General features: G+C 32.9%; 2 protein-coding genes across 2 annotated transcripts in view; one reads left to right on the top strand and one right to left on the bottom strand.

The window, feature by feature from the left end:
* LOC144835442 (uncharacterized) overlaps positions 1–14,241 on the top strand; it is a 30,156-nt gene extending 15,915 nt beyond the window's left edge. The window contains exons 14-25 of the mRNA XM_078690527.1: positions 365–559; positions 727–888; positions 991–1,278; positions 1,485–1,565; positions 1,657–1,867; positions 9,830–9,883; positions 10,239–10,283; positions 10,769–10,822; positions 11,177–11,221; positions 11,719–11,772; positions 12,127–12,171; positions 12,657–14,241. Of these exons, the coding sequence (XP_078546653.1) occupies positions 365–559; positions 727–888; positions 991–1,278; positions 1,485–1,565; positions 1,657–1,867; positions 9,830–9,883; positions 10,239–10,283; positions 10,769–10,822; positions 11,177–11,221; positions 11,719–11,772; positions 12,127–12,171; positions 12,657–13,156 (1,734 nt within the window). The 3' untranslated portion in view covers positions 13,157–14,241. The remainder of the gene's footprint in view (positions 1–364; positions 560–726; positions 889–990; positions 1,279–1,484; positions 1,566–1,656; positions 1,868–9,829; positions 9,884–10,238; positions 10,284–10,768; positions 10,823–11,176; positions 11,222–11,718; positions 11,773–12,126; positions 12,172–12,656) is intronic.
* A 2,085-nt stretch (positions 14,242–16,326) lies between these two features.
* LOC144835441 (unconventional myosin-XIX-like) overlaps positions 16,327–25,937 on the bottom strand; it is a 28,099-nt gene continuing 18,488 nt past the window's right edge. Inside the window, exons 20-23 of the mRNA XM_078690526.1 lie at positions 23,295–23,433; positions 18,628–18,688; positions 18,386–18,528; positions 16,327–18,030 (exon numbers count right to left, since the gene is read on the bottom strand). Coding sequence (XP_078546652.1) covers positions 17,296–18,030; positions 18,386–18,528; positions 18,628–18,688; positions 23,295–23,433 — 1,078 coding nt within the window. The 3' untranslated portion in view covers positions 16,327–17,295. The remainder of the gene's footprint in view (positions 18,031–18,385; positions 18,529–18,627; positions 18,689–23,294; positions 23,434–25,937) is intronic.

Below are 25,937 nucleotides of genomic sequence, written 5' to 3'. Positions count from 1 at the left end.
CTAAATATACTAAACCTAACCCTCTAAATAATCTCTATCAACTATTAAAAAAACATGTACTTGAAAGACCTCGAACCGAGGGCTCCAGTGTAATATGCTAACACCATTTCGGTTGGCAAACGCTGTTTACACAAATTATTTAATCTCTGCATACTCTCTCTGCTGAAAGTAGACAATACACGCATGCGCGAGAGTAGTTGGGGTGGGGGGTTAAGCCATGCCCATTTATGTAAATTGCCCACGTTCATCCTGGAAAAAAAATTACGCGTCCTGGCCTATCATTGAATTTTCCATTAGATTTTCTCCAGGCTCTACAAGTAATGTACTAAGTTAAGTTATTTATTTAAATTAAATTCTGTATTAGGTTTCCAGGATTGGCACAAAATGTGAAATATCCAAAGAGGGGCTCGCCACTGCCATAGAGTATATGAATGACATTGGGATCATTTTGCATTCAAGTTCTAACAAAAAACTGAAAAACACTGTGATAACAGATCTTCAAATGATGATTCAAATGGTGACAAAAGTGATCACGGTAGTTAAACCGTCTATTAAAGTGGTAGGTAGATAATGTATTTTATTATGATATTAAATTGTCAAAAATGTGGATGTATAGGTGATGTTAATAATCTGTTCTTAGTAACTTGATGTAAAACAGTATAATTGTATTGATCATGTGACTGTACTGTGTAAAGTAAGAATAAACTGTTTTTTTTTTAAATATAGGAGCAAATGAAGGTGCTGTGGAAAAAGCTTGATAAGGAAGGAATGCTGGAGGAAAGACTGCTACGGTATTTATGGGAACAGGAATTAGAGGAAGATCCACATCGCTTTGAAATCTTTACTGAAGTGATGAAAACATTTGGTTTGCTCTTTGAGAAATCAGAGGTAAGTTCAAAATCTTATTTTAGATTCATGGTTGTCACTTAAATTAGCTTAAATGTTATACTTGTAATATTTTAATTTACAACACTTTGCTTACATCTGCAGGTAACTGAAGGTAACCGGGTATTCCTTGTTCCATCTCGAATGAAAACCGAGAAAGAGAGTCTTAAAGTTAAAACGGACGAGAAAAATATGGTATCGATCTATCTTACACCTACGGACTTTCTTCCCAATGCTGTATACAATACATTGGTTGTTGCATTTCTTGACTTGATGGAGGTCAAAGGTAGACCTGGTGAACCAGATGTGTTTCAAAATCGCAGTGAATTTGACTTTAAGGATCATGGGGTTAATTTAGGCACAGTGAAAATTGAAAACCGGCATGCATTAAAGGTACAGAAATTATTATGTATTTAGTTTCAAATAAATATATTTGAACAGAAAATCCATAGCATTTTGAACTAATTTTGCCACTTTTACTGAATTAAAATGTTTGAATGAATGTTGAACATGAACCTACAAAAGGTAGGCCTAATTGTAATAATCCAATGATACCTTTTTGCATTTATTAACTTTTTTTAATAAACTTTTCTTATCAGCTTGAAATATTTCATCTAATTAAAGTTGATGGCAGTACTACAGGCCCAATAAATGAACCACATCGAAGCTTCTGCATAGAGGTAAGGATAATATGTGTTAACATTTTCAACAAAACAGTACTAGAATGTAATAAAAGAATATTTTTAACTTAAGTTTTTCATTATGTTATAGGTGTTAGGATATCTGAAGCATCAACTAGAAAATGTGCTTGTCACAAGTGAAGGAGTTGGCTACAATCTATGTGTGTTGTGTAGTGCTTGTAATCCAGCAGAGAAGCCTCATTTACATCGTCTCAAACGATGCTTGGAACAAGATTTCAATGGTGTTAAATGTGGCGATAAGCTCATGGATACCACTCGTTTAAAGAACCTATTTTCAGAAGGTAATTGAAATTTGGAATTATCATCAACATTTTCTTCAATAGCAATATTATTAGTTTGTTTTAATGACATAGGAACATGTGTGTGTGAGATATCTGCAAAGGCCCTTTGAATAATAGATAACAGCAAGAGAAAAAAAAAAAGATTTCTGCAGGGAAAACAAATAGATTTACATAATGCCTCAAGTTATTTGGGATAAATGTTTAGCTTAGCCTAAATCTGTTTTTTAAAAAATAAAACAGATTTAGGCTAAGCTAAACATTTATCCCAAATAGGCGTCATGTAAATCTATTGTTTTCCCTGCAGAAATCTTTCTTCACACAATAAGGATTTATCTATCTGCAGTATTAGTACAGGAAAACTATGAAATATGGTTGAAAAAATTGCAACAGAATTTATTTCACCACAATGCATTTCTATAAGGTCCCTATATGAACATATTAAAAGTCTAGAAAAATCCAGGTAGGGGAAATAGGTTTTTTTAAACAAAATGGCCGCCAATGTCGAAAATGCCTAAAAAAGGACAAAAAAACATAAATAGTAGATCTAATTACCACTTTATAGCGGTTTTTACAATGATTTTTATATTTCTTTACAGTTTCGAAGATCTGAACTACAATATACACATTATTTTAAGTGTTGTTAATTAGAAAATGGCCGCAAAACAAATGTTTAAGTATCTAGATATATCCCTATTGTTATAATATATAAAACGCAGTCCTTCCTATGCTTAATGCATAGGATTACGGTGTCTAATAATAAATCAGTTCATTTACATTTGTACTGTTATAACAATTATTACAAAATTGGTGGTGCCAGTGGGGAGGGGTATAGGGATGGGAGATCATATGGGAAGGGTGAGGAAGTCTGTCCGGCCCCCCCCCCCCCCCCTGCGTTCTCTCCAACCAACCTGGAGCCAATCCTTGGAGCCATCACTGGACTACAATCTATTACCGTATTTATTCGGATAAACGCTACATTTAGAAAAATCGAATAAACACCCCCCCCCCCCCCCCCTATAAGACATCATTTTGAATAACCTACACCACCGCACCCCCTCCCCCCGCCCCCATCGGACATCATTTTGAATTTATTTCGTTGAATGTACGCCCCGCCACATGCATATTATACATCTCTATTTGTTATAGAATTCACTGAATGACATGATGGTGTTGTATTTGTTCATATCTAAAGGGTGTATTTATTTGATTATACATGTTACCACATTACACCCACAAAAATAAACGCCTCTCCGAATAAACTCCTCACGACGATTACATGCCCCCACTACCCTCCTTAAAAATCAACCACTAAGGGCATTTATTCAAATAAATGCGGTAATTTCACTTTCATCTTGTCAGTATCTCATCCTCCATCTATTTGTGGGGAATTGAGCATGTGCTGATGCCGTGGCATTCTTAAAAAATAGTGGAGCAGCAGCCCAAACCATATTTTCTGCAACTGCAATTCATTTTACTACAACCTTATTTACAGGTACATCTAATCAACTTTAATAGTTTCTCTGGTGCTGGTAGTAAATTTGTCATCAATACTTTCCATCCCTAGTCTGTGTAGTTAGGGAATTTTAGGTCAAAAAAATGCCAATCTGTGAAATAATTATTAACAAAGGTTTTTCAGTGGATTCATGTTCTAATGCATCCCAAGTCATCCCAAAAAATTCCTCCATGAATTTTGACCTGGGGAAAGGGGGTCATTTTGAGGTCAAAGGTCATTTGGTGTCAAATTAGAGATACGCCTGTTATTGTTTTAATAACGTTGTGAATTTTGAATGTACCTCATTTTATTTAGTATCAAATGATAGCTTACTAAATTATCTTTATTTTGATATATAGTTATGCAGGTATATATTGGGTTATAGTATGAATTTTGGTCAATTAATACTAATTTATAAGCATTTTTTCCAAAAAAACAAAAAAATTATATTTTTTACACCAGAAAAAAAAAATTAAAGTAGCACTCAATGGTGATGAAACTTCTCTAAAAATATCTCTCTAATATAATGATCATGTGTAAAAAAATTTGAATCATTTGATAGTTGATTGTGGACATGGGTGTAGATTGAAGTTATTGAGACTAAAACTGAGAAATATCATGTTTTTCATGTACTCTGTACTGTTTATCATGTAAACAAAATGGTCACTATTTTCATACAACATCCTATATTGTATTGAGTTAATTTTGGTGTCAAATTGTTCACAATGTATATGTTAATATTAGTTCTAACAGAAAATGTTTTGTAAAATTGACCGGAAACCCCATTTCCAGCAATTTTGACCTTTGACCTCTTTTCGCCATATCTAAGTAACGGCAGGTCGGAGAGAATTAAAACTAGGAGCAAATTGTTCCCAATATGTATATTTATATTCAGTTTAACAGAAGATCTTGCTTGAAAATGACCGGAAGTGTGGTTATTGACCTTTGACCTCTGTTCACCATATCTACGTAACGGCAGGTCGGAGAGAATTAAAACTAAGAGCAAATTGTTCCCAAGATATATATTTATATTCAGTTTAACAGAAGATCTTGCCTGAAAATGACCGGAAGTGTGGTTATTGACCTTTGACATAAATTTATAGTTTATTTATTCTAGTACTACTTCTATCACCCATTTTTAATTAAATTTTAACCTTTGACTTGTTTTTCTCATCTAAATAATGACATGGCATAGAGAGTTGGAACTAAGCGCAAATTGTTTATAATAGATATATATTTATATTTAATCTAATGGATTATATTGTTTGAAAATAACTATACAAGAAGTACATAGGAGCCTCTCAGGATGGATTTTAATTCAAAGAGGTGATGGGGCGGGGGTGTGTGGTGGTTGTTTGGTAACATATAATATTATATCTTAATTTAAAGAAATATTTACAGAATGGTCAGAAGTTATTGGACAACATAATACAGTGTTAATATGTCTCAACCAAAGTTAAAATTTGAGCTGCAGACCACCTTAAAGATTTATTGAGTACTTTTTCCCACATAGACCGATGCAAGGGACCCACAGTTCGATCTACATGTTTCCGATTCAAGGCCAATTTATAGGCCATAGAGTACCCAAAAGGTTCATTTGGGCAAATCGATATGAGTTCCTTAAGAATCGTATGTAATAGCTTTTTCCCAATCCATATTATAAGACAAACAGTTTCATCCAGATATCCATGTATCTCCAATAAAGGCCATGTATGGCCATAGAGAATCCAGAGGTTACCCCTGGTTCATTTTGGCAAATCCATATGGGTTCCTTAAGGATCAGGGTTGCACAGATAGGCTGGAATCCACAGTTTTACCCGATATATTTCTAATACAGGGCCTTATGTAGCCAAATGCATTGATCTGATACATGGGCCAAATGTAGAACTGAACATAATCATAATAATAATATCCTGGATTTTTATAGCTCCTAATATTGTGAAACCTCTAAGCGATGTACACAAACTAATACGATTAAAGGGGATTCCAACCATGCCAAAAATAAAACCCAAACCGAAGAGTAAGGGGATACGCTCTCGTCACTAACCAGAGATCGGTCTAATTGAAGCTCGGACAGCACCAGTTGTGTCTTGGTCATCCCGGACTTGGGCGCCTCCTGCCCTACTTAAACTAGATCTAAAAAATTTAGGTGGCTTGGAAATGGAGAAAAAAGGGGAGTAATATGCTTTATTAAACAATACATGTTAAAAAATATGTCTTTTAAGAAGCCTCTTAAAAAGAGCCATTGACTGTGCATCTTTAATGCAGTTTGGAAGAGAATTCCAAAGCATAGGAGCTGCATAAGATAATGCACGGTGACCATAAGATGGTCTTCACTTTAGCAGGAACAAGATGATTCTGAGAATTGGAACGAAGACTGTGACAACAGGATTGTAGAGTGAAAACACAAAGAGATTTATATGTGAGCAGCAATATCTTGAAGTTGAGACGCTCCTTCACAGGAAGCCAATGCAGTTCATGCAAGATAGGTGTTATGTGGTTCGACACACTATACGGGCAGCACTATTTTGTAACATCTGCAACTTACTAAGCCTCTAAGAGTCTTGGGCAGTGCGACATGTAGTACAGACGTGATGATATAAAGGCATGCAGAAGTCGTGTAGTTGTTACCATATCCAGAAATCTACAAATTAGACCAATCTTCCTAATCCCAACCATAGCAGAACGATGGCATTGATGTTAGCATCCATCTGCAAGTGGGAATCCATGTAAACCCCAAGATTTCGAACTTCTGGGGATGGATCTAATACAGAAGATGGTTGCAATGGCAGAGATGATGTAATATGGATAAGCATACAGTAGAGAACCACGGAAGGGTCTAAATAGATGACCTGCTGTTGGTTCATTTTAGGCAAATCCATATGGATTCCTTAAGGATCGAGAGTGCACAGGCAGCTTTATTCCATGAACCCACATTGTCATCCATTATATTTCCAATATGGGGCTTTATGTAGCCCCAGCCACATAGTGAACCCAAAAGGTATCCATGAAGGACCTGCCCTTGGGTTAATTTGGGTAAATCCATAAATGTTCCTTAAGTATCAAGGGTGCACAGGCAGATTTATTCTATGGACATATCTATATGAACCCACATTTTCATCCCACATACAGTATTTCCAATATAGGGCCTCTTGTAGCCCAACATAGAGAATCCAGAAGGGTCCATGGAAGATCGGCCCTTGGGTTCATTTGGGCAAATCCATAATCAAGATCAAGGGTGCATATTTAGTTTTATTATATATGGTCCAATCTATGAACTATTTACCCCATATTAATTACTAATAGTAATACAGGGCCTTATGTAGCGCACCACATAGAGATCCCAAAAGGGTCCTTAGCGTGTTCATTCGGGCAAATCCATATGGGCTAGGGTTTTTTTTTTAGTTTATACTGTTATGAGACAGACTATATGGGAAATGTTTGACCCATGTCCATTACAGAGCTGGTATGGCCCATGGATATAGCATGTGAGATTTGGAGGAGACAAAATTAACTTTTGGGATAAGGGTACTTTATTATACAATAACAAAATATGTGAGGTCAGAAGACATAATTAACTTTTTGGGATAGGGATACATTATGGGTGTGTGTGTGTAATAGCGTTTTGTTTCCAACCTTAGTTAATATATCCCACTCAGACTTGCCTTTTGGACTTTGCCACCTTCTTTTGCTTTCTATTTTTTATTACACAGAATTGAAATTTTGACATTCTTTTAATGATTCTCTGATGAAAGTTATGATTTGTATGTTACATTTTATTTTTTTAAACCTTATTATTACGTTTAATTGTTGTTCTTTATTATTTTTCTATTCTGCAATTGAAGGAAATAAATGTTTATTTTGAATTTGAATTTATTATGATAGGAGAATTCAAATATGTAATCGGGCTAAATGTTTTTCAGCATTAAATAAAGCTTTTATAAAATACCATAATAAACAATTTTTGGTAGAATAGGCCTACTTTATTAATATATGTGAATATGCCCATAAGAAACATTAAGTCTCTACGACCAATGGTCTTCAGAATACAGCTTCATGACCATCTAAGGTCATGATTTTCCACCATTTCTAATTCATTTTTTATAAAATACTTTATTACAAGTAATATAAATATGCATATAAGAAACATTTTGATGCCAAAAGTAAGTCTCTAGGACCAAGGATCGCCGAGATACATGTGTTATATGCATTAAAAGGTCAAATGTTATTTTCCACCATTTCTAATGAATTTTTGAAAAAATACTTCATTATAGAAAATATAAATATGTATATAAGGAACATTTTGGTGCCAAAACTAAGTCTCTAGGACCAAGGATCACTGAGATACACCTGTTATATGCTTAAAAGGTCAAAGGTCATTTTCCACCATTTCTAATGAATTTTTGAAAAAATACTTCATTATAGTAAATATAAATATGTATATAAGGAACATTTTGGTGCAAAAACTAAATCTCTCGGACCAATGGTTACCGAGATACAGTGTCATATGCCTTGTAAGGTCAAAGGTCAAATTTAACCACTTTCCCCAACCCCTGATGTCTGGAGGAATTTTTTGGTGTATATTGGTATGTGATAGAGTATGAATCTGCAAAAAAACCTTTGTTAATAATTTTTTCACAGAAAAATCAAGATATTCCCTATTTATTTATTTATTTAGTGGGTTGAAGAGTATTTCCTATCCACTGCTATACCTGGTAATAAAGACTCACGAAATGAAATTTTGCAGCAAGGGAATAGATTTGCTTTTTGCAACTTTCTCAAAGAAAAGTAGGCTGTCTAAAGTCTCCATTGACATCCCTCCATATATACCTCCTACCAATGCCAAATTCCTGATGCAATGTTTTCTTTTTTTTTGGAAACTGTTTGGTTTACAGAATTTGACATACAACTCCAACTGTGATGTGATGATTTTTAAGACCAACACCTTTTCCTAAACCAAATTTACTTACAGCCCATAATTATAGCCATTAAACACAAGAGTTTACTTTGCCTTCACATAACATGGTACATAATAAATGTCTTGAAATGTTGCTGTTTCGGGCCAAGAGGTTGATGTAGCAGTGCTCCCCCATTGATAACATACAGTGGGCAGTGAGATGAAGGTTTCTGAGTAGTCTAGCAGTGTGTATGGAGTAAATGGAGTAAAAGAGGGTTGCAGGAAAAGTACAAGGTTCTTTTTAAACAAATGATGCATTGTGTATGACTGTCTCACATAGCCATCAATGATGAAATAGTATATGTGAGGGAATGTGCACTGCTTCTCTATTGATGAATATGGTTGATTTTGACCCATGTGTAATAATATGTTCTTTCCTCTTAAATTAATATTCTGTCACGGTTGCTTCATTCATTGATTTAATACCGTATGTTCTCGATGGGGAGCACTGTGAATGCATGTAAAGTCTTTCCTTGTTGTGAAGCTCTCTAAAAATTAATTTGCTTTTTATACATGGAATCCAGGGATGTGATGCTACATCCCATCTATTTGGTTAAAAAAAAGGTGTTAGTCTTAAAAAGTCATAACACCTGGGCAGTAGTATGCTTACAAACTCTGTAAAACCAAACGTCTCCAAAAAAAAGAAACCATCGCATCAGAGGAATTGGCATTGGTAGCGCTATGGAGGAATACGTTCTGGGAGAAAGTAGCAAAAAGCAAAACAGCACTTGAAATAAAGTCTATTCCCCCCAACAACAAATGCTGCAAAATGTCATTTCCTGCGTGTATATTACCATGGTACAGCAGACAGACTGGGGGATGGAAAGTTACAAATGGCGTGATGTGTCCATTGATGACAAATTTACCACCAGTTACCACTGTTTGTGACGAATACCACGGCATCAGCACATGCTTAATTCCTACCTATAGAGAGAGGATGATAACTGGACAATGAAAATGAATGGATTAATAGATTGTAAGATTGTATAATTCTATTGTAAATGAACTGTTTTATTAGACACCGTAGTCCTCCATTATAATGCATAGGACTACGTTGTCTATTATTATAACCGTGGTGATATCTTGATACTTAAATGTGTGTTTTTGCTGCTAAATAGCACTTAAATTAATATGTATATTGCAGTTTAAATGTTTGACACTAAAGAAATATAAAAAGCATTATAAAAACTGCTATCAAAGTGGTAATTAGATATACAATATATGTTTTTTGTTCATTTTTAAAAATTTTTCACCATTGGTGGCCATTTTGTTTAAAAAAAACCTATTTCCCCTACCTGGATTTTTCTAGACTTTTAGTATGTTCATATATATATATATATAGCATTGTGGTGAAAAAAATTTTTTCAACCTTTTACTGATTCTGAGCATATCTTTCCTGTACTATATTTATTCTGGGAGGCCTGCATAACTTTAAAATAAATATTTAATTTACTAATTAAATTTTTTTTCCTCAATAATACAATGTACTGATAGATATCTTTTGTTTGCATAGATACACCAGATGCTACTACTACTCCTCTGGCTATAAGCTCATCATTACCATCAGGTCAGTTGATTGATAATATTTGTTAATTCTAAATTACATAAAAATTACATACAATTTAGAAATGGCAATAGCTAATTCAGAAAACATCAGCTAATGTAGAAACATCAACAGTTAAAGTTTGGAAAATGTTAGTATTTTAAATATATCAAAGAATATGTCAAAGATGGTGGTTTCAGACAAATCTCATGATTTCAATATACATGAATAAGGTCTAATTTGAATTGTATAAAACAGTGTATCCTAGTGTTGTTAACAGAATAGTTTATTTGATAAAAACTAACTTTAAAATGTGTATTGAATAAATTGTGATACTGTTTTTGTTATTATGACTATGTATATCTTTTATTTTGTATAGATACACTAACTACTACTCCTCTGGCTACAAGCTCATTACGAACAGGTTAGTTGATTATCATTAGATCATTGGATAGGGTAGTGTTACAACCACTAATGTAGAAAATATTAGCTAATGTTGAAATGATAATAGCTAAATGTAGAAATAACATATTGCTCATATGTAATTAGTACCAGCTAAGATGAGAAAATGCTTCACAACTATGATGAAACTACATCAAGAAACCTGAAGGATAGATACATTATGTGTTAAGTTAAATGTAATATAAAGTTGGTAATACACAAGGATAACAACTAATGAGATTCTGTATTAATCACTTTCAACTACCATGTCTGTGTTTTGGGGATATTAATTATTCCCTATGCAGCAATATAAATTTTGATCTGATTTCTTCACACAATAAGGATTTATCTATCTGCAGTATTTATTCTGGGAGGCCTGCATAACTTTAAAATAAATATTTAATTTACTAATTTAATTTTTTTTTCTCAATAATACAATGTACTGATAGATATCTTTTGTTTGCATAGATACACCAGATGCTACTACTACTCCTCTGGCTATAAGCTCATCATTACCATCAGGTCAGTTGATTGATAAAATTTGTTAATTCTAAATTACATAAAAATTACATACAATTTAGAAATGGCAATAGCTAATTCAGAAAACATCAGCTAATGTAGAAACATCAACAGTTAAAGTTTGGAAAATGTTAGTATTTTAAATATATCAAAGAATATGTCAAAGATGGTGGTTTCAGACAAATCTTATGATTTCAAAATACATGAATAAGGTCTAATTTGAATTGTATAAAACAGTGTATCCTAGTGTTGTTAACAGAATAGTTTATTTGATAAAAACTAACTTTAAAATGTGTATTGAATAAATTGTGATACTGTTTGCTTATTATGACTATGTATATCTTTTATTTTGTATAGATACACTAACTACTACTCCTCTGGCTACAAGCTCATTACGAACAGGTTAGTTGATTATCAGTAGAGATCCTTGGATAGGGTAGTGTTACAACCACTAATGTAGAAAATATTAGCTAATGTTGAAATGGCAATAGCTAAATGTAGAAATAACAAATTGCTCATATGTAATTGTACCAGCTAAGGTGAGAAAATGCTTCACAACTATGATAAAACTACTGTTGGGAACTACATCAAGAAACCTGAAGGATAGATACATTATGTAAAGTTAAATGTAATATAAAGTTGGTAATACACAAGGATAACAACTAATGAGATTCTGTATTAATCACTTTCAACTACCATGTCTGTGTTTTGGGGATATTAATTATTCCCTATGCAGCAATATAAATTTTGATCTGATTTCTTCACACAATAAGGATTTATCTATCTGCAGTATTTATTCTGGGAGGCCTGCATAACTTTAAAATAAATATTTAATTTACTAATTTAATTTTTTTTTCTCAATAATACAATGTACTGATAGATATCTTTTGTTTGCATAGATACACCAGATGCTACTACTACTCCTCTGGCTATAAGCTCATCATTACCATCAGGTCAGTTGTTTGATAAAATTTGTTAATTCTAAATTACATAAAAATTACATACAATTTAGAAATGGCAATAGCTAATTCAGAAAACATCAGCTAATGTAGAAACATCAACAGTTAAAGTTTGGAAAATGTTAGTATTTTAAATATATCAAAGAATATGTCAAAGATGGTGGTTTCAGACAAATCTTATGATTTCAAAATACATGAATAAGGTCTAATTTGAATTGTATAAAACAGTGTATCCTAGTGTTGTTAACAGAATAGTTTATTTGATAAAAACTAACTTTAAAATGTGTATTGAATAAATTGTGATACTGTTTGCTTATTATGACTATGTATATCTTTTATTTTGTATAGATACACTAACTACTACTCCTCTGGCTACAAGCTCATTACGAACAGGTTAGTTGATTATCAGTAGAGATCCTTGGATAGGGTAGTGTTACAACCACTAATGTAGAAAATATTAGCTAATGTTGAAATGGCAATAGCTAAATGTAGAAATAACAAATTGCTCATATGTAATTGTACCAGCTAAGGTGAGAAAATGCTTCACAACTATGATAAAACTACTGTTTGGAACTACATCAAGAAACCTGAAGGATAGATACATTATGTGAAGTTAAATGTAATATAAAGTTGGTAATACATAAGGATAACAACTAAGCAGATTCTGTATTAATCACTTTTAACTACCATGTCTCTGTTTTGGGGATATTAATTATTCCCATGCAGCAATATAAATTTGATCTGAATTCTGGAAGGTTATGGTGTTTTAAGGATTTATATTCATACATACAGACATATTCAAACAATGATTTTCAACAACTATGATAATTATGCTCAATTTATATCATAATTTTGGAAACTTGTCTTCAACCATTTAGATTTGTCAGAGGATAATTTCAAACAGTTGATTGCAGACTTTGCAAAATGGTTTGATGATCGTGGTCTCCTTAAAAGGCTACAAGTTCTATTCATAGAAATAGTAGATGACATTGAAGAGTTGAAAAGGGTTACCAGTACAATCAACCTGTTAGCTCTTTTAACTGCAAATGGACAATTGAGTCAAACTAATCTTTCTGTCCTGTATGATGCAATAAAAGTAACGAAACAATTTGGCTTCCAGTCGGTCGTTAAAGAAAAGCTTTCTGCTTTCAATAATATCAAGAAGCGTAAGGTAGCATCATTTTCACCACAAGCAAAAAATATTTTTCTTCTTGGAAAAAGTCTTAGTGATTCAGAGGTAAAAACTCTTGATAGACGATACAACTTTCCTGTCTTTAAGGAGTATACAGACAGCTGGAGTTTGATTTTGGACTTTGAAACCCGTGGGTTGTTGAATGAGGCCAAAATAGAAGAGGTTAAAGAGGTGTTAAAAAGATGAAATGGAGGTGACGTTTAAATTTCACCATTTCAACAAGAGGAAGTAATAAAAGCTTTGAGAGCAGTGTTGAGAGAATGGATATTGTAGACTTAAGTGTCTATTGAGAACAGTAGACCATATGAACTGCAGTTATATGGTAACTCAGTTCAACAAATAAACAATTTGTATGAACAATAGGAGATACATAGTTAATAAAGGACAATAAAGAAGACCTATTGAAACAATGTATATTTGTATTATTTTTGTATCTGGTGATAATTATTGATATTGATAGTCCGGTGGCAGGAGGGGGAAATCACCACCCAAAAAGGGATAAATTGCCATCCAACTTTTCTAGACCAGAATTTTTCGTAGATTACGAATCTGGAAGGTAATCGATCAGGATAGGAAGCGTTTTCAAGATAAAAGGGGTCAAAGTTTTAAAAAAATATCAAATCTGATTGCAAATGTGCTATGGCATTATTAAATGTTGTAAAATTATTACCGATAAAATTATTACCCATTCATCACTAAAATGAAATATATTTTTACTGGCCATACAGATGCCTCCAATCAGTCAATCACAATCCAATATTAGCGTGACGTGGCTTGACTCGTGTTTTCTAGGAAAAATATGTTGTATTATGATGAACTGTGCAATAAGTAATTGACTTTCTGTAACTGTTTTTTTGTATATGGTCCATGTCTATGAGTCTTTTGTGCTTTGGTGGCTATGGCTAGTTTTAGAGGCTTACCTAAAATTTCACATGAGAAATATGTGTAAACCCACTGTATATTAATTAGCAATTAACATTCATAATTTATTATATTTCATTGGTATAGCTTTTTTTCAATTTTTATTACCGTATTGACCTGACAAAAAGTGTAAACTTATCTTTACAAGGTATGTCTTGTAAAGATAAAGTACAATGTTGTGGTGTATGCATTAATCACTGCTGATGATTGAAACTTAACAAATATACATTTATTGGTAGAGTTACTACATAAATACATATTTCATATTCTATTTTAATAAATGATATACAATATTGTTAACTTTTTTGTATTGTATTTTTGTTTGTTTATTTTCTTTTAAATCTCAACGTGACCAATAGGGTCAAAAAGAATCTAAGAGAAAAACACAACATTGAAATCTGCAAATGATCCTAAATACATGGGACATAAAAATCACAAATCATATTCCTGAGAATTAGTTTTATTTACTAAAAGTATATTGTTAGTTTTACATGATTTGTTTATAATAAAATTTAATATTAGGATAATTTCATATTCATAAAGTTTACTCATGCATGAAAGCAAAATCAAACTAAATGGGTATGTTATGTTCTCGATACAGGTATAACGAATTGATAATAAAGTGTGTATTTGGTAAACTAAACGGTATACGTTCTTTAGTTATAGTTGTTCTCTAACACGATGTTTTCGATAAAAGGGATAATGAATTGATAATTGAGTGAGAAGTATAAGGCATGATCTAGAAGGTTATGAACATATTTTGTATACTCTCTTGAGTGTAAACTGAATGCTTAAACATTGACGCATACTGTCATTGAGGTCGAAGTAATCATTTGTATTATAGCATGCCAAACAATGATGCACGCTGTTATATCGTTGGATTGAATGAATATGGTTATTTTTTTTAATAAATAATATGTGCAGTTTAAATATATATATATATTTTTTTCTCTATATTGCATTTTGTATGACCCTGTGTTTTCGCATTGTGATTGCAAAAAAAACAAAAAAAAACAGGCGATGATCTCTCTCGGTTGAAGTTGTTTTTGCATAATTCGATAAGTTCTCTCTTGGTTGTAAACTGAATGCTTAAACATTGACGCGCGCTGTCATTTGCGTCGAAGTAAAGCTTTTATTTTTCTAAAACATTATCGAACGAACGTTATGCGTACCACCACATGTTGAATACTTTAACAATAAACGTGTACTGCCCTTGGTGAAGGAAGTCTTGAAGATGAGTTTTTCATAAATGTTTAATGTCCCAATGCATTATGTACATCGAATGAATACCCATTGAAGTTAAACAATCAAAGGCTTTGACTTCTTACCGAAGTAAAACGATTTTAATTGATTTACTCATCATACAACGCGACGAATGCACGACATGCCTCTCATTTGATTGCGCGCCCCCATCAGCTCCTTCGGCAAAGAGAGACGGTGCATCGCATCATCAGAGCATTGGACTGTTTGCAATCTTCATTGGTTAATCAATAAACTTTGTATTCGTTTTTGGGTCCTTGGCGATAAGCCGTTCACATTGTTTTACCAATATACATCGAACGAATACCCATTGAAAAGTTAAACAATCAAAGGCTTTGACTTCTTTCGGAAGTAAAAGATTTTAATTGATTTACTCATCATACAACATGCGACGAATGCACGACAAGTTATGCCTTTCATCGATTGCACGCCCGGATCTGCTCGTTCGGCAAAAAGACGGTGTATGTATCTACATGAACATTCTAGAATAAGAGTGTGTTTAGATTTAAGAAACATACGGTTTTTAGAAATATACTGTATTTCTAAACGGGTATAGTTATGTTCTCGATAAAGGGATAACGAATTGATAATAAAGTGTGTATTTGGTAAACTAAACGGTATACGTTCTTTTAGTTATAGTTGTTCTCTAACACGATGTATTCGATAATGAACTCTGGTTTTAAAAAAAGTAAACTTTATATTAATAGAAGAAAAAGTGTTTGTTCTCGATGAATGGATAATGAATTGATATTATTATATATCCTGATGATAACGAAGATAATAAATAGTGCGCCCTCTATTGACAGATAAAATGAATGTAGTATACAAGACAATATACTGTATTTCTTTATTATATTTGTTCTCTAACGCGATGTTGTCGATAAAAGGGATAATGAATTGATAATTGACAATAAAGTGTATTTGGTCAATCAAACGGTATACATTCTTTTATTATAGAACACGATGTACTCGATAATGAACATGGTTTAAGAAAAAAAAACAAAAAAACAAGTGTATTCGAGTTTCTAGTAACAGACTTTCTATTTAGAAACAAATAAAGAAGATTTGTTAATTGTGTAAAACTTTTATTGATTTTTAATTTACCTATATAAAATACAGTGCAAACAAAACTAATGCCTATGATTGAGTGACAACAAAGTATTGCACCCACTATCTATAATGACAACTACTACTACTAAATTATTAAAAAAACAAAAATCATCTACATGGTCGTTTCGCAGATGAAACTTCTTCTTCTTCGGCCACCACCACCGCATTGTATTCGGATCTGGATTTTTCGACGCTTACTATGAGCGATACGTCGTCGTTGACTTTCACATATATTCGGCGTATTCCATAGTGTAATTTTAATTTAGCGTTGGTGCCGAATGAATTCGACAAATGTTTAATGTCCTCGTCGCTGAACACGCAGAATTCTACTGTAGTTGCAATATATTGACTCAGTCTGAGAGCCGACATGAGAAACGACATGATCAGTTTCCGATCGTTTGACATGATGTGCATATGTTCCACCACCACAATGTTTCGATTCGGGCTTTCGTTGCCAAATTTGATGTCTCCAATCGAAATGTCATGTTCGTTTACTAGGAATGAAAACTGTTTACCGCCAAACAATACATTTGAGTCGTGTTGTTTCGAAGCCGCCTTTTCTAGTTTCGATACACATCGACGTTCCGGTACAAGGTTCAAACATTCTTTTAAAGCGTCCTAAACTCAGCTCCCAAGAACGGACTAAATCTATCGATGTATGAATTGTATTTCTTGTTGCTGGAACAATGCGACAGTGAAAATGCGTCCGGATTCACGTGCGTGTACCAAAACTCAATTGAAAATTCTATTACTGCAATCTGAAACAGCAAAACTACGTGACTGAGAAAATCGTTCTTTCTGTGTCATCGATCTTCATTTTTCTTTGAACCATACAGTAGACCATTTGAAGCGTTTGATACTAAAGGTTATAGCCTAACTGGACCATGATACAACAAACCAAGTAACACAATACGTGAATGAGAACTACGTGAATGAGAACTACGTGACTGAGAAAATCTTTCTTTCTGTGTCATCGATCTTCATTTTTCTTTGTACCATACAGTAGACCATTTTGCAGCGTTTGAGACTAAAGGTTATAGCCTAACTGGACCATGATACAGCAAACCAAGTAACACAATACCAAAAGCTATATCAACTGCAGCAGTTGTTGCAACTTGCACAAACTTGTTAATGATGGTAGTAGTTCCTTGATTTACAGGCTCCTCTTCAACACGTCTACCATTCTGGTGCTCACTAGCCATTGGTTTATGTGTAGCACATTGTTCATCTGAGCTCTTCTTTTGAGATATTTCATCCCCATCTTTCTTTAGTTCAATGTTTACTATTGTCTTTCCCTCACTTCTACCACTATTACAGTTCAGGTTACCATTTTCATGAACTTGTGTTCTAGAATTGTTATTTAGATTTTCTCGTTCTTCAATTTTATTGATCTTTTTATCAGTATCATACACATCTCTCTTGTTTTGATCATCAAATTCTTTGCTGCCTTTACTGGTAAACTTATCTCTCTTGTCTTCAACTTCTTTGCTATCTTTACTGGTAAACTTATCTCTCTTGTCTTCAACTTCTTTGTTATCTTTACTGGTAAACTTATCTCTATTGTCTTCAACTTCTTTGCAATCTTTATTGGTAAACTTATCTCTATTGTCTTCAACTTCTTTGGTACCATTGCTTGAACTAATCACTGACAGGTTACTGTCATGAGGTTCATTATCCAGTGATACTGCTGACAGTATACCTTCTGTTAATATGCTATTGTTTTGTTGTGATTGTTCTTCATTGCATTCTTGCACATCAGAATCAGCAAACTGGTAAAAATAAATGTTAAATTGTATTAAATTGTATCAAGAAAAAAAAAAATTAGATTAAAAATCATAAACTGAATGTTTATGATTTGAATACGGAGAATATTTTGTGAAAATTAACTGATTGACCATTTAATGAGGCGGAACCAAGCACAAGTAATCTCTCAGTAAATGAAATATACTCTATTCAACATTATTAGTTTTATAGCACAGTACATATGATGATGTGTTAATTTAACATCATTAAAGTAAGTACATGTAAATGAGGATGTGTTAGTGATGAAGGAACATACTTCACATTGTAAAGTTTGTTGGTGCAGCGAAGATTGAAAATTGCGAGTTTTAAGTAAAAGCCTACCTCGTCTGAATTCAATTCATTTAATTGTTCATCTAACTTGCGTTGGTGTAAACGAATTGAATATCCAATCATAGCATACTGTATGACACGTGCTGCCTCATGTCGTCTCTTTACATCTTCTCTCACCTTCCAGCCTCTAAAACCTACAACATATCAATTCTAATTAGTGACAATTAGTGGCTTGGTTTGGTAACAGCATGATGCCTGCAAGATATTTGTCAAAACACTATTACAATCAATACCTGCTTGAATGATGACAACAGCTGCCTCTTGTTTGGTTGCCAGGATCTTCCTCCACCATATCTGTATTACACCAGCACTTAAATTGAATTCCTTCAATCTTGAAGTTTATCTAACTAAATGAAAAATAACGGAATATAATAAATATACAATGATGCAGATTCTTACTTACTTTTTTACACTGACAAGCTAAAAACTAAAAGTATTATAATTTGGTGCTACAACTTTTTCATAATGTTATAAGATAGCAATTTTACTGATTTTCATTGACTTACACACATTAATGGGTAATAATTTTTAATAAAATGGTATTTTTAAATTGTGTCAAATTAATTGTTCTTTTCTTTTTTATATTTATATACTTTTTTTAAAAACAAAAATGCCTCAATTTTACATAATTATTTAGTCAATTTTGGTGAATTTCATATCTTATACTACACAAATGGGTCATTCCATGCCAACTCAACAAATGGGATGGCTGGGTACCCCCTCAGATTTCCTTGAAACTCACATATAATATGCAACTATATGTCTCACGAACACAGCAAAAATTTCAGTTGCCAACTCCAAGTCGTTTAAAAGTTATGGTCATTTGAAAATGTGTCGTCTGTAGAATTTTTGGTCTTAATAAATTACCTTTTTGTAAAGTTGCATTTTTAATTAGCCATATTTTAAAAACTATTAAAGCTAATACGCTGAATATTGATACACTGACATAATTTTGGTCATAGATTAAAAATATGAAAAAAAATTTGCTGTATCTCAATTAATTTTCGAGATTTTGGTCCCTAGAGACCCCAATTTATTTTGTCGCAAACAGCTTCGGCAATTTTTACCCCTTATTTAAATATGAAAATACATTTTTAAATTGATTTTTTCCTATACAATGTTAATATATGGTGCTAAATGTATCCATACAAAAAATGTCATCATTTTAAAAATTCACCCTAGGGGTACACTGCGCGTCAAAAAGTCACTCGGGACACAAAATACAAAAAATCATTACTTTTTCGTTTTGAACTTTGACCTTGTGGGCAATAATTCCCAAAATTGAAACTCATCATATAAGTTCATCAATGCATGATTCAGCTATGTTCCAAATACCAGTTTGGTGTCTTTATTCCTTCATGTCCAAATATGACTATTAAATTAGGGCATTTTGTGTATACTTATAGCAATTTCAATATAAAACGTGCTATCGTCAATTTTCGGAAGATCATAATTTCAGTATTTTATCTCCTAGTGCTATCAATACATTCAATTTTAGACAATTTTTGGCCCTGAATCCATTTCTGCAACATTCAAAGTAACAAAATGAATAGTTTAAGAGATATACGTGGTCAAAAATGGCTCAAGTGCATAAATAGTATGCACATATTGCTACAATCGTGATATTTAAATGGACATAAGTTTTATACTGAAAACCCCTAGAACATCACAACTTGTTATCCTAGCAACATTTTTGGTCCTGAATCCATTTCTGCAACATTCAAAGCAACAAAATGAATAGTTTAAAAGATATACGTGGTCAAAAATGGCTCAAGTGCATAAATAGTGTGCACATATTGCACATATTGCTACAATCGCGATATTTAAATGGACATAAGTTTTATACTGAAACCCCTAGAACATCACAACTTGTTATCCTAGCAAAACTTTTGATCCTGAATCCATTTTTACAATCAATGAAGTAACAAAATCAATAGTTTAAAAGATACTGTGTTAAAAAATAGCCCTAGAGTGGATGCACACAGCAACAATTGCAAATATGTATATAATATGGGCAATTAATTCCAGCAAAATGTCACCCAGTGCAACAAAAATTTAAATTGACATTGAAAAATCATAAATGGTTTTTAAAATATTATTAGTTGAACTTTTATTAATTAATTATAATTGTTTTTTTATATATAATCAGAAAAAACAAATATTTTGTCTGTTGAATATGTACGTACATTTGAAAAATTGTTTTTTCCCATTTTTTTTCTGAATTTTGCTAAAAATTCAATTTACAAACATATAATGTAAAATGATTTTTCTAACATGATAGGGCAATTTATTTTAATGTTTTTAAAAAGGAAATGCATAATTATTATAATTTTCCCTAGAAATTAAAAAATTCTGGCTGTGCAAAATTTGTAAATTTTAGGTGTGATGTGACGACGTGTACGTCCATAACAACATTACAACAAATCATTTTTTCTTAGTTGCGTAATTGCATATTGATATGGATTTTTTTTAGCTGAACTATCATTTTTTAGCCTTATGATTAAAAAATAATTCATAAATCATGAACATTTAATTTAATTTTCTTTTCTTTTTGTTGTCGTTATATGGACGTACATTTTTATGTATGTCCATAACAGTACGTCCATAACGTTAGTTGAACGGGCTGAGATGATAAATTTCCTAACAAAATGTATACATCAAATGTTAATATAGGTAGTGGTGTTCCCTCTCAAATATAGTCATCTTTTTATAAAAGTACTTATGATAAAGAATGGAACATTGGAGGAACAATACTTGAAAGATCAGAAGAAAATATGGCCTGGACGTCTATGTAAAATTCATGAACATCCAAGAAGCATACCATCAGTCTAATGAATACTTCAATAAATAATGTACCTCCTGCATTTGATTCATTCTTTTGGTTTACTGTATTATCTTAAAACCTAAACATTGTATCATTTTGGAGTAGCAGCTACTGTACAGGTGTTTCAGTATACACATGCGGAGAGAGAGAGATGTGACATACATTACTTGATAATGGTCAAATTTGTGCACATTTTGAGCACTTATGTCTTTAAAACTATTCATTTTGTTACTTTGAATGAAGCAGAAATGGATTCAGGATCAAAAGTTTTGCTAGGATAACAAGTTGTGATGTTCTAGGGGTTTCAGTATAAAACGTATGTCCATTTAAATATCGCGATTGTAGCAATATGTGCACATTAATTATGCACTTGAGCCATTTTTGCCTATGTATATCTCTTAAACTATTCATTTTGTTGCTTTGAATGTTGCAGAAATGGATTCAGGATCAAAAGGTTTGCTAGGATAACAAGTTGTGATGTTCTAGGTGTTTCAGTATAAAACTTATGTCCATTTAAATATCGCGATTGTAGCAATATGTGCACACTATTTATGCACTTGAGCCATTTTTGACCACGTATATCTTTTAAACTATTCATTTTGTTCCTTTAAATGTTGCAGAAATGGATTCAGGGCCAAAAATTGTCTAAAATTGAATGTATTGAAAGCAACTAGGAGATAAAATACTGAAATTATGATCTTCCGAAAATTGACGATAGCATGTTTTACATTGAAATTGCTACAAATAGACACAAAACGCCTTCATTTCATAGTCATATTTGGACATGAAAGAATAAAGACACCAAACTGGTATTTGGAACATAGCTGAATCATACATTGATGAACTTATATGATGAGTTTCAACTTTGGGAATAATTGCCCACAAGGTCAAAGTTCAAAACGAAAAAGTAATGATTTTTTGTATTTTGTGTCCCGAGTGACTTTTTGACGCGCAGTGTACCCCTAGGATGAATTTTTAATATGATGAACTTTTTTGTATGGATACATTTAGCACCATATATTAACATTGTATAGGAAAAAATCAATTTAAAAATGTATTTTCATATTTAAATAAGGGGTAAAAATTGCCGAAACTGTTTGCAACAAAATAAATTGGGGTCTCTAGGGACCAAAATCTCGGAAAATAATTGAGATACAGCAATTTTTTTTTCATATTTTTAATCTATGACCAAAATTATGTCAGTGTATCAATATTCAGCTTATTAGCTTTAATAGTTTTTAAAATATGGCTAATTAAAAATGCAACTTTACAAAAAGGTAATTTATTAAGACCAAAATTTCTACAGACGACACATTTTCAAATGGCCATAACTTTTTAACGACTTGGAGTTGGCAACTGAAATTTTTGCTGTGTTCGTGAGACATATTGTTGCATATTATATGAAAGTTTCAAGAAAATCTGAGGGGGTACCCAGCCATGATTTTCAGAAAATTTGTTGAGTTGGCATGGAATGACCCAAATATTCTTGTAGCACTACTTTTAAAAATAAATGTTTATTTCACGACACTCATTCAGCTCTACTGCAAAGGTTTATATTATACAGATATTGCCTGCTTAGAGGTGAAATATAACAATTGACATCACAGAGGGAATGATATTTTTCTCGAGGAACATGTAGCAAAGTGTAAGTAGACTTGGCTGGGTCAGCTAGCCTAAGTAATAAGACTGCCTACTTCACCTTACCTTGCCTAAGTAATAAGACTGCCTAGTTCACCTTACCTTGCCTAAGTAATAAGACTGCCTAGTTCACCTTACCTAGCCTAAGTAATAAGACTGCCTAGTTCACCTTACCTTGCCTAAGTAATAAGACTGCCTAGTTCACCTTACCTAGCCTAAGTAATAAGACTGCCTAGTTCACCTTACCTTGGCGAAAAATGACCGTATAAAGTCAAATAATTGCTAATGATTCCTTTGCCATAAAATATTCACTTAAACTAATTAAAATTTAATTTATTCTACTGCAAATATAAAATAATTAAATTATTATTAAACTACTTTTAAGTACCTGTCCCTCTCTTAGGAATATCTTTGTTTTTCCAAACAAAAAGCTTTTCATTTTATTTCTTTGTCTGCTTCAGCTAAAACCAGATTCGTAATAACAGCACATTTACTTTTTGTATCCAAATCTTTTACATCTTCTGAGTTTGACCTTATTAATAATTCATACCGCTTAAGAAAATCACTGTACAACATTCTATAAGAAAATTGTCATTATCGTTCAGAATCAAGTATAACAAACAACACACTGGCAAGTATGTTAGTAGGTGTTCAACATGTACAGTATGTACAGGGATATATATAGTATATATTATAAACATCACACTGGCAAGTATGTTAGTAGGTGTTCAACATGTACAGTATGTACAGGGATATATATAGTATATATTATAAACATCACACTGGCAAGTATGTTAGTAGGTGTTCAACATGTACAGTATGTACAGGGATATATATAGTATATATTATAAACATCACACTGGCAAGTATGTTAGTAGGTTCAACATGTACAGTATGTACAGGGATATATATAGTATATATTATAAACATCACACTGGCAAGTATGTTAGTAGGTGTTCAACATGTACAGTATGTACAGGGATATATATAGTATATATTATAAACAACACAGGCACAGAATAAATTCTATATCGCCAGGTGATATACTGAAATTTAATTCATTTATTTGAAACGATGAAGATGAGGAAATCTGTGAGAATGAGAAAAAATCGCCTCCACCAAGATTCAAACCCGGAACCTTCTGCTTGATATGCAGATGTCCTAACTAAACCATTAGACACTATGGTATTGTTCAAACTCGATTGGATCGTCCTAGAGCAAGCTGTTTAATTGGGATTGTAATAGTAAAAAATACAGGAAAATACAAATTACAACAAATAAGAAGGTTGTAACATGTTTAGTGCAACCTATAAAACAATACAACACAACGATTTTAGTTTTTGCTTAATTATTCAATATCGAAAATGTTTAGCCAGGGTATCAAACGAAAACAAAAGCTGTAAGCTGACCTGGTAGGAAAGCCTGTTGCACTAATCTGAATTGTTTCAAGTTAACTTAACTAACAAGGGTATCAACCAGTCATAGATGGGTGCATTGTTAGTGTAAAAAGAACACAAAACAATAGCTGTAAGCTGACCTGGTAGGGAAGCCTGCTGCACTGATCTCAATTGTTTCAAGTTAACTTAACTAACAAGGGCATCAACCAGTCATAGATGGGTGCATTGTTAGTATAAAAAGACACAAAACAATAGCTGTAAGCTGACCTGGTAGGGAAGTCTGTTGCACTGATCTGAATTGTTTCAAGTTAACTTAGCTAACTAGGGTATCAACCAGTCATAGATGGGTGTATTGTTAGTATAAAAAGAACACAAAACAATCCCTGTAAGCTGACCTGGTAGGGAAGCCTGTTGCACTGATCTCAATTGTTTCAAGTTAACTTAACTAACAAGGGTATCAACCAGACATAGATGGGTGCATTGTTAGTATAAAAAGAACACAAAACAATAGCTGTAAGCTGACCTTGTAGGGAAGTCTGTTGCACTAATCTGAATTGTTTCAAGTGAACTTAACTAACAAGGGTATCAACCAGTCATAGATGGGTGCATTGTTAGTATAAAAAGAACACAAAACAATAGCTGTAAGCTGACCTTGTAGGGAAGCCTGTTGCACTAATCTGAATTGTTTCAAGTTAACTTAACTAACAAGGGTATCAACCAGTCATAGATGGGTGCATTGTTAGTATAAAAAGAACACAAAACAATAGCTGTAAGCTGACCTGGTAGGGAAGCCTGTTGCATTAATCTGAATTGTTTTAAGTGAACTTAACTAACAAGGGTATCAACCAGTCATAGATGGATGCATTGTTAGTATAAAACGAACACAAAACAATAGCTGTAAGCTGACCTTGTAGGGAAGCCTGTTGCACTAATCTGAATTGTTTCAAGTGAACTTAACTAACAAGGGTATCAACCAGTCATAGATGGGTGCATTGTTAGTATAAAAAGAACACAAAACAATAGCTGTAAGCTGACCTGGTAGGGAAGCCTGTTGCACTAATCTGAATTGTTTCAAGTGAACTTAACTAACAAGGGTATCAACCAGTCATAGATGGGTGCATTGTTAGTATAAAAAGAACACAAAACAATAGCTGTAAGCTGACCTTGTAGGGAAGCCTGTTGCACTAATCTGAATTGTTTTAAGTGAACTTAACTAACAAGGGTATCAACCAGTCATAGATGGGTACATTGTTAGTATAAAAAGAACACAAAACAATAGCTGTAAGCTGACCTGGCAGGGAAGCCTGTTGCACTAATCTGAATTGTTTCAAGTGAACTTAACTAACAAGGGTATCAACCAGTCATAAATGGGTGCATTGTTAGTATAAAAAGAACACAAAACAATAGCTGTAAGCTGACCTTGTAGGGAAGCCTGTTGCACTAATCTGAATTGTTTTAAGTGAACTTAACTAACAAGGATATCAACCAGTCATAGATGGGTGCATTGTTAGTATAAAAAGAACACAAAACAATCCCTGTAAGCTGACCTGGTAGGGAAGCCTGTTGCACTAATCTCAATTGTTTCAAGTGAACTTAACTAACAAGGGTATCAACCAGTCATAGATGGGTGCATTGTTAGTATAAAAAGAACACAAAACAATAGCTGTAAGCTGACCTGGTAGGG

This window comes from Antedon bifida, chromosome 2, assembly GCF_963402885.1.
Source record: "Antedon bifida chromosome 2, ecAntBifi1.1, whole genome shotgun sequence".
Classification (NCBI taxonomy): Eukaryota; Metazoa; Echinodermata; class Crinoidea; order Comatulida; family Antedonidae; genus Antedon; species Antedon bifida.
This window is presented reverse-complemented; position numbering and strand designations above follow the sequence as displayed.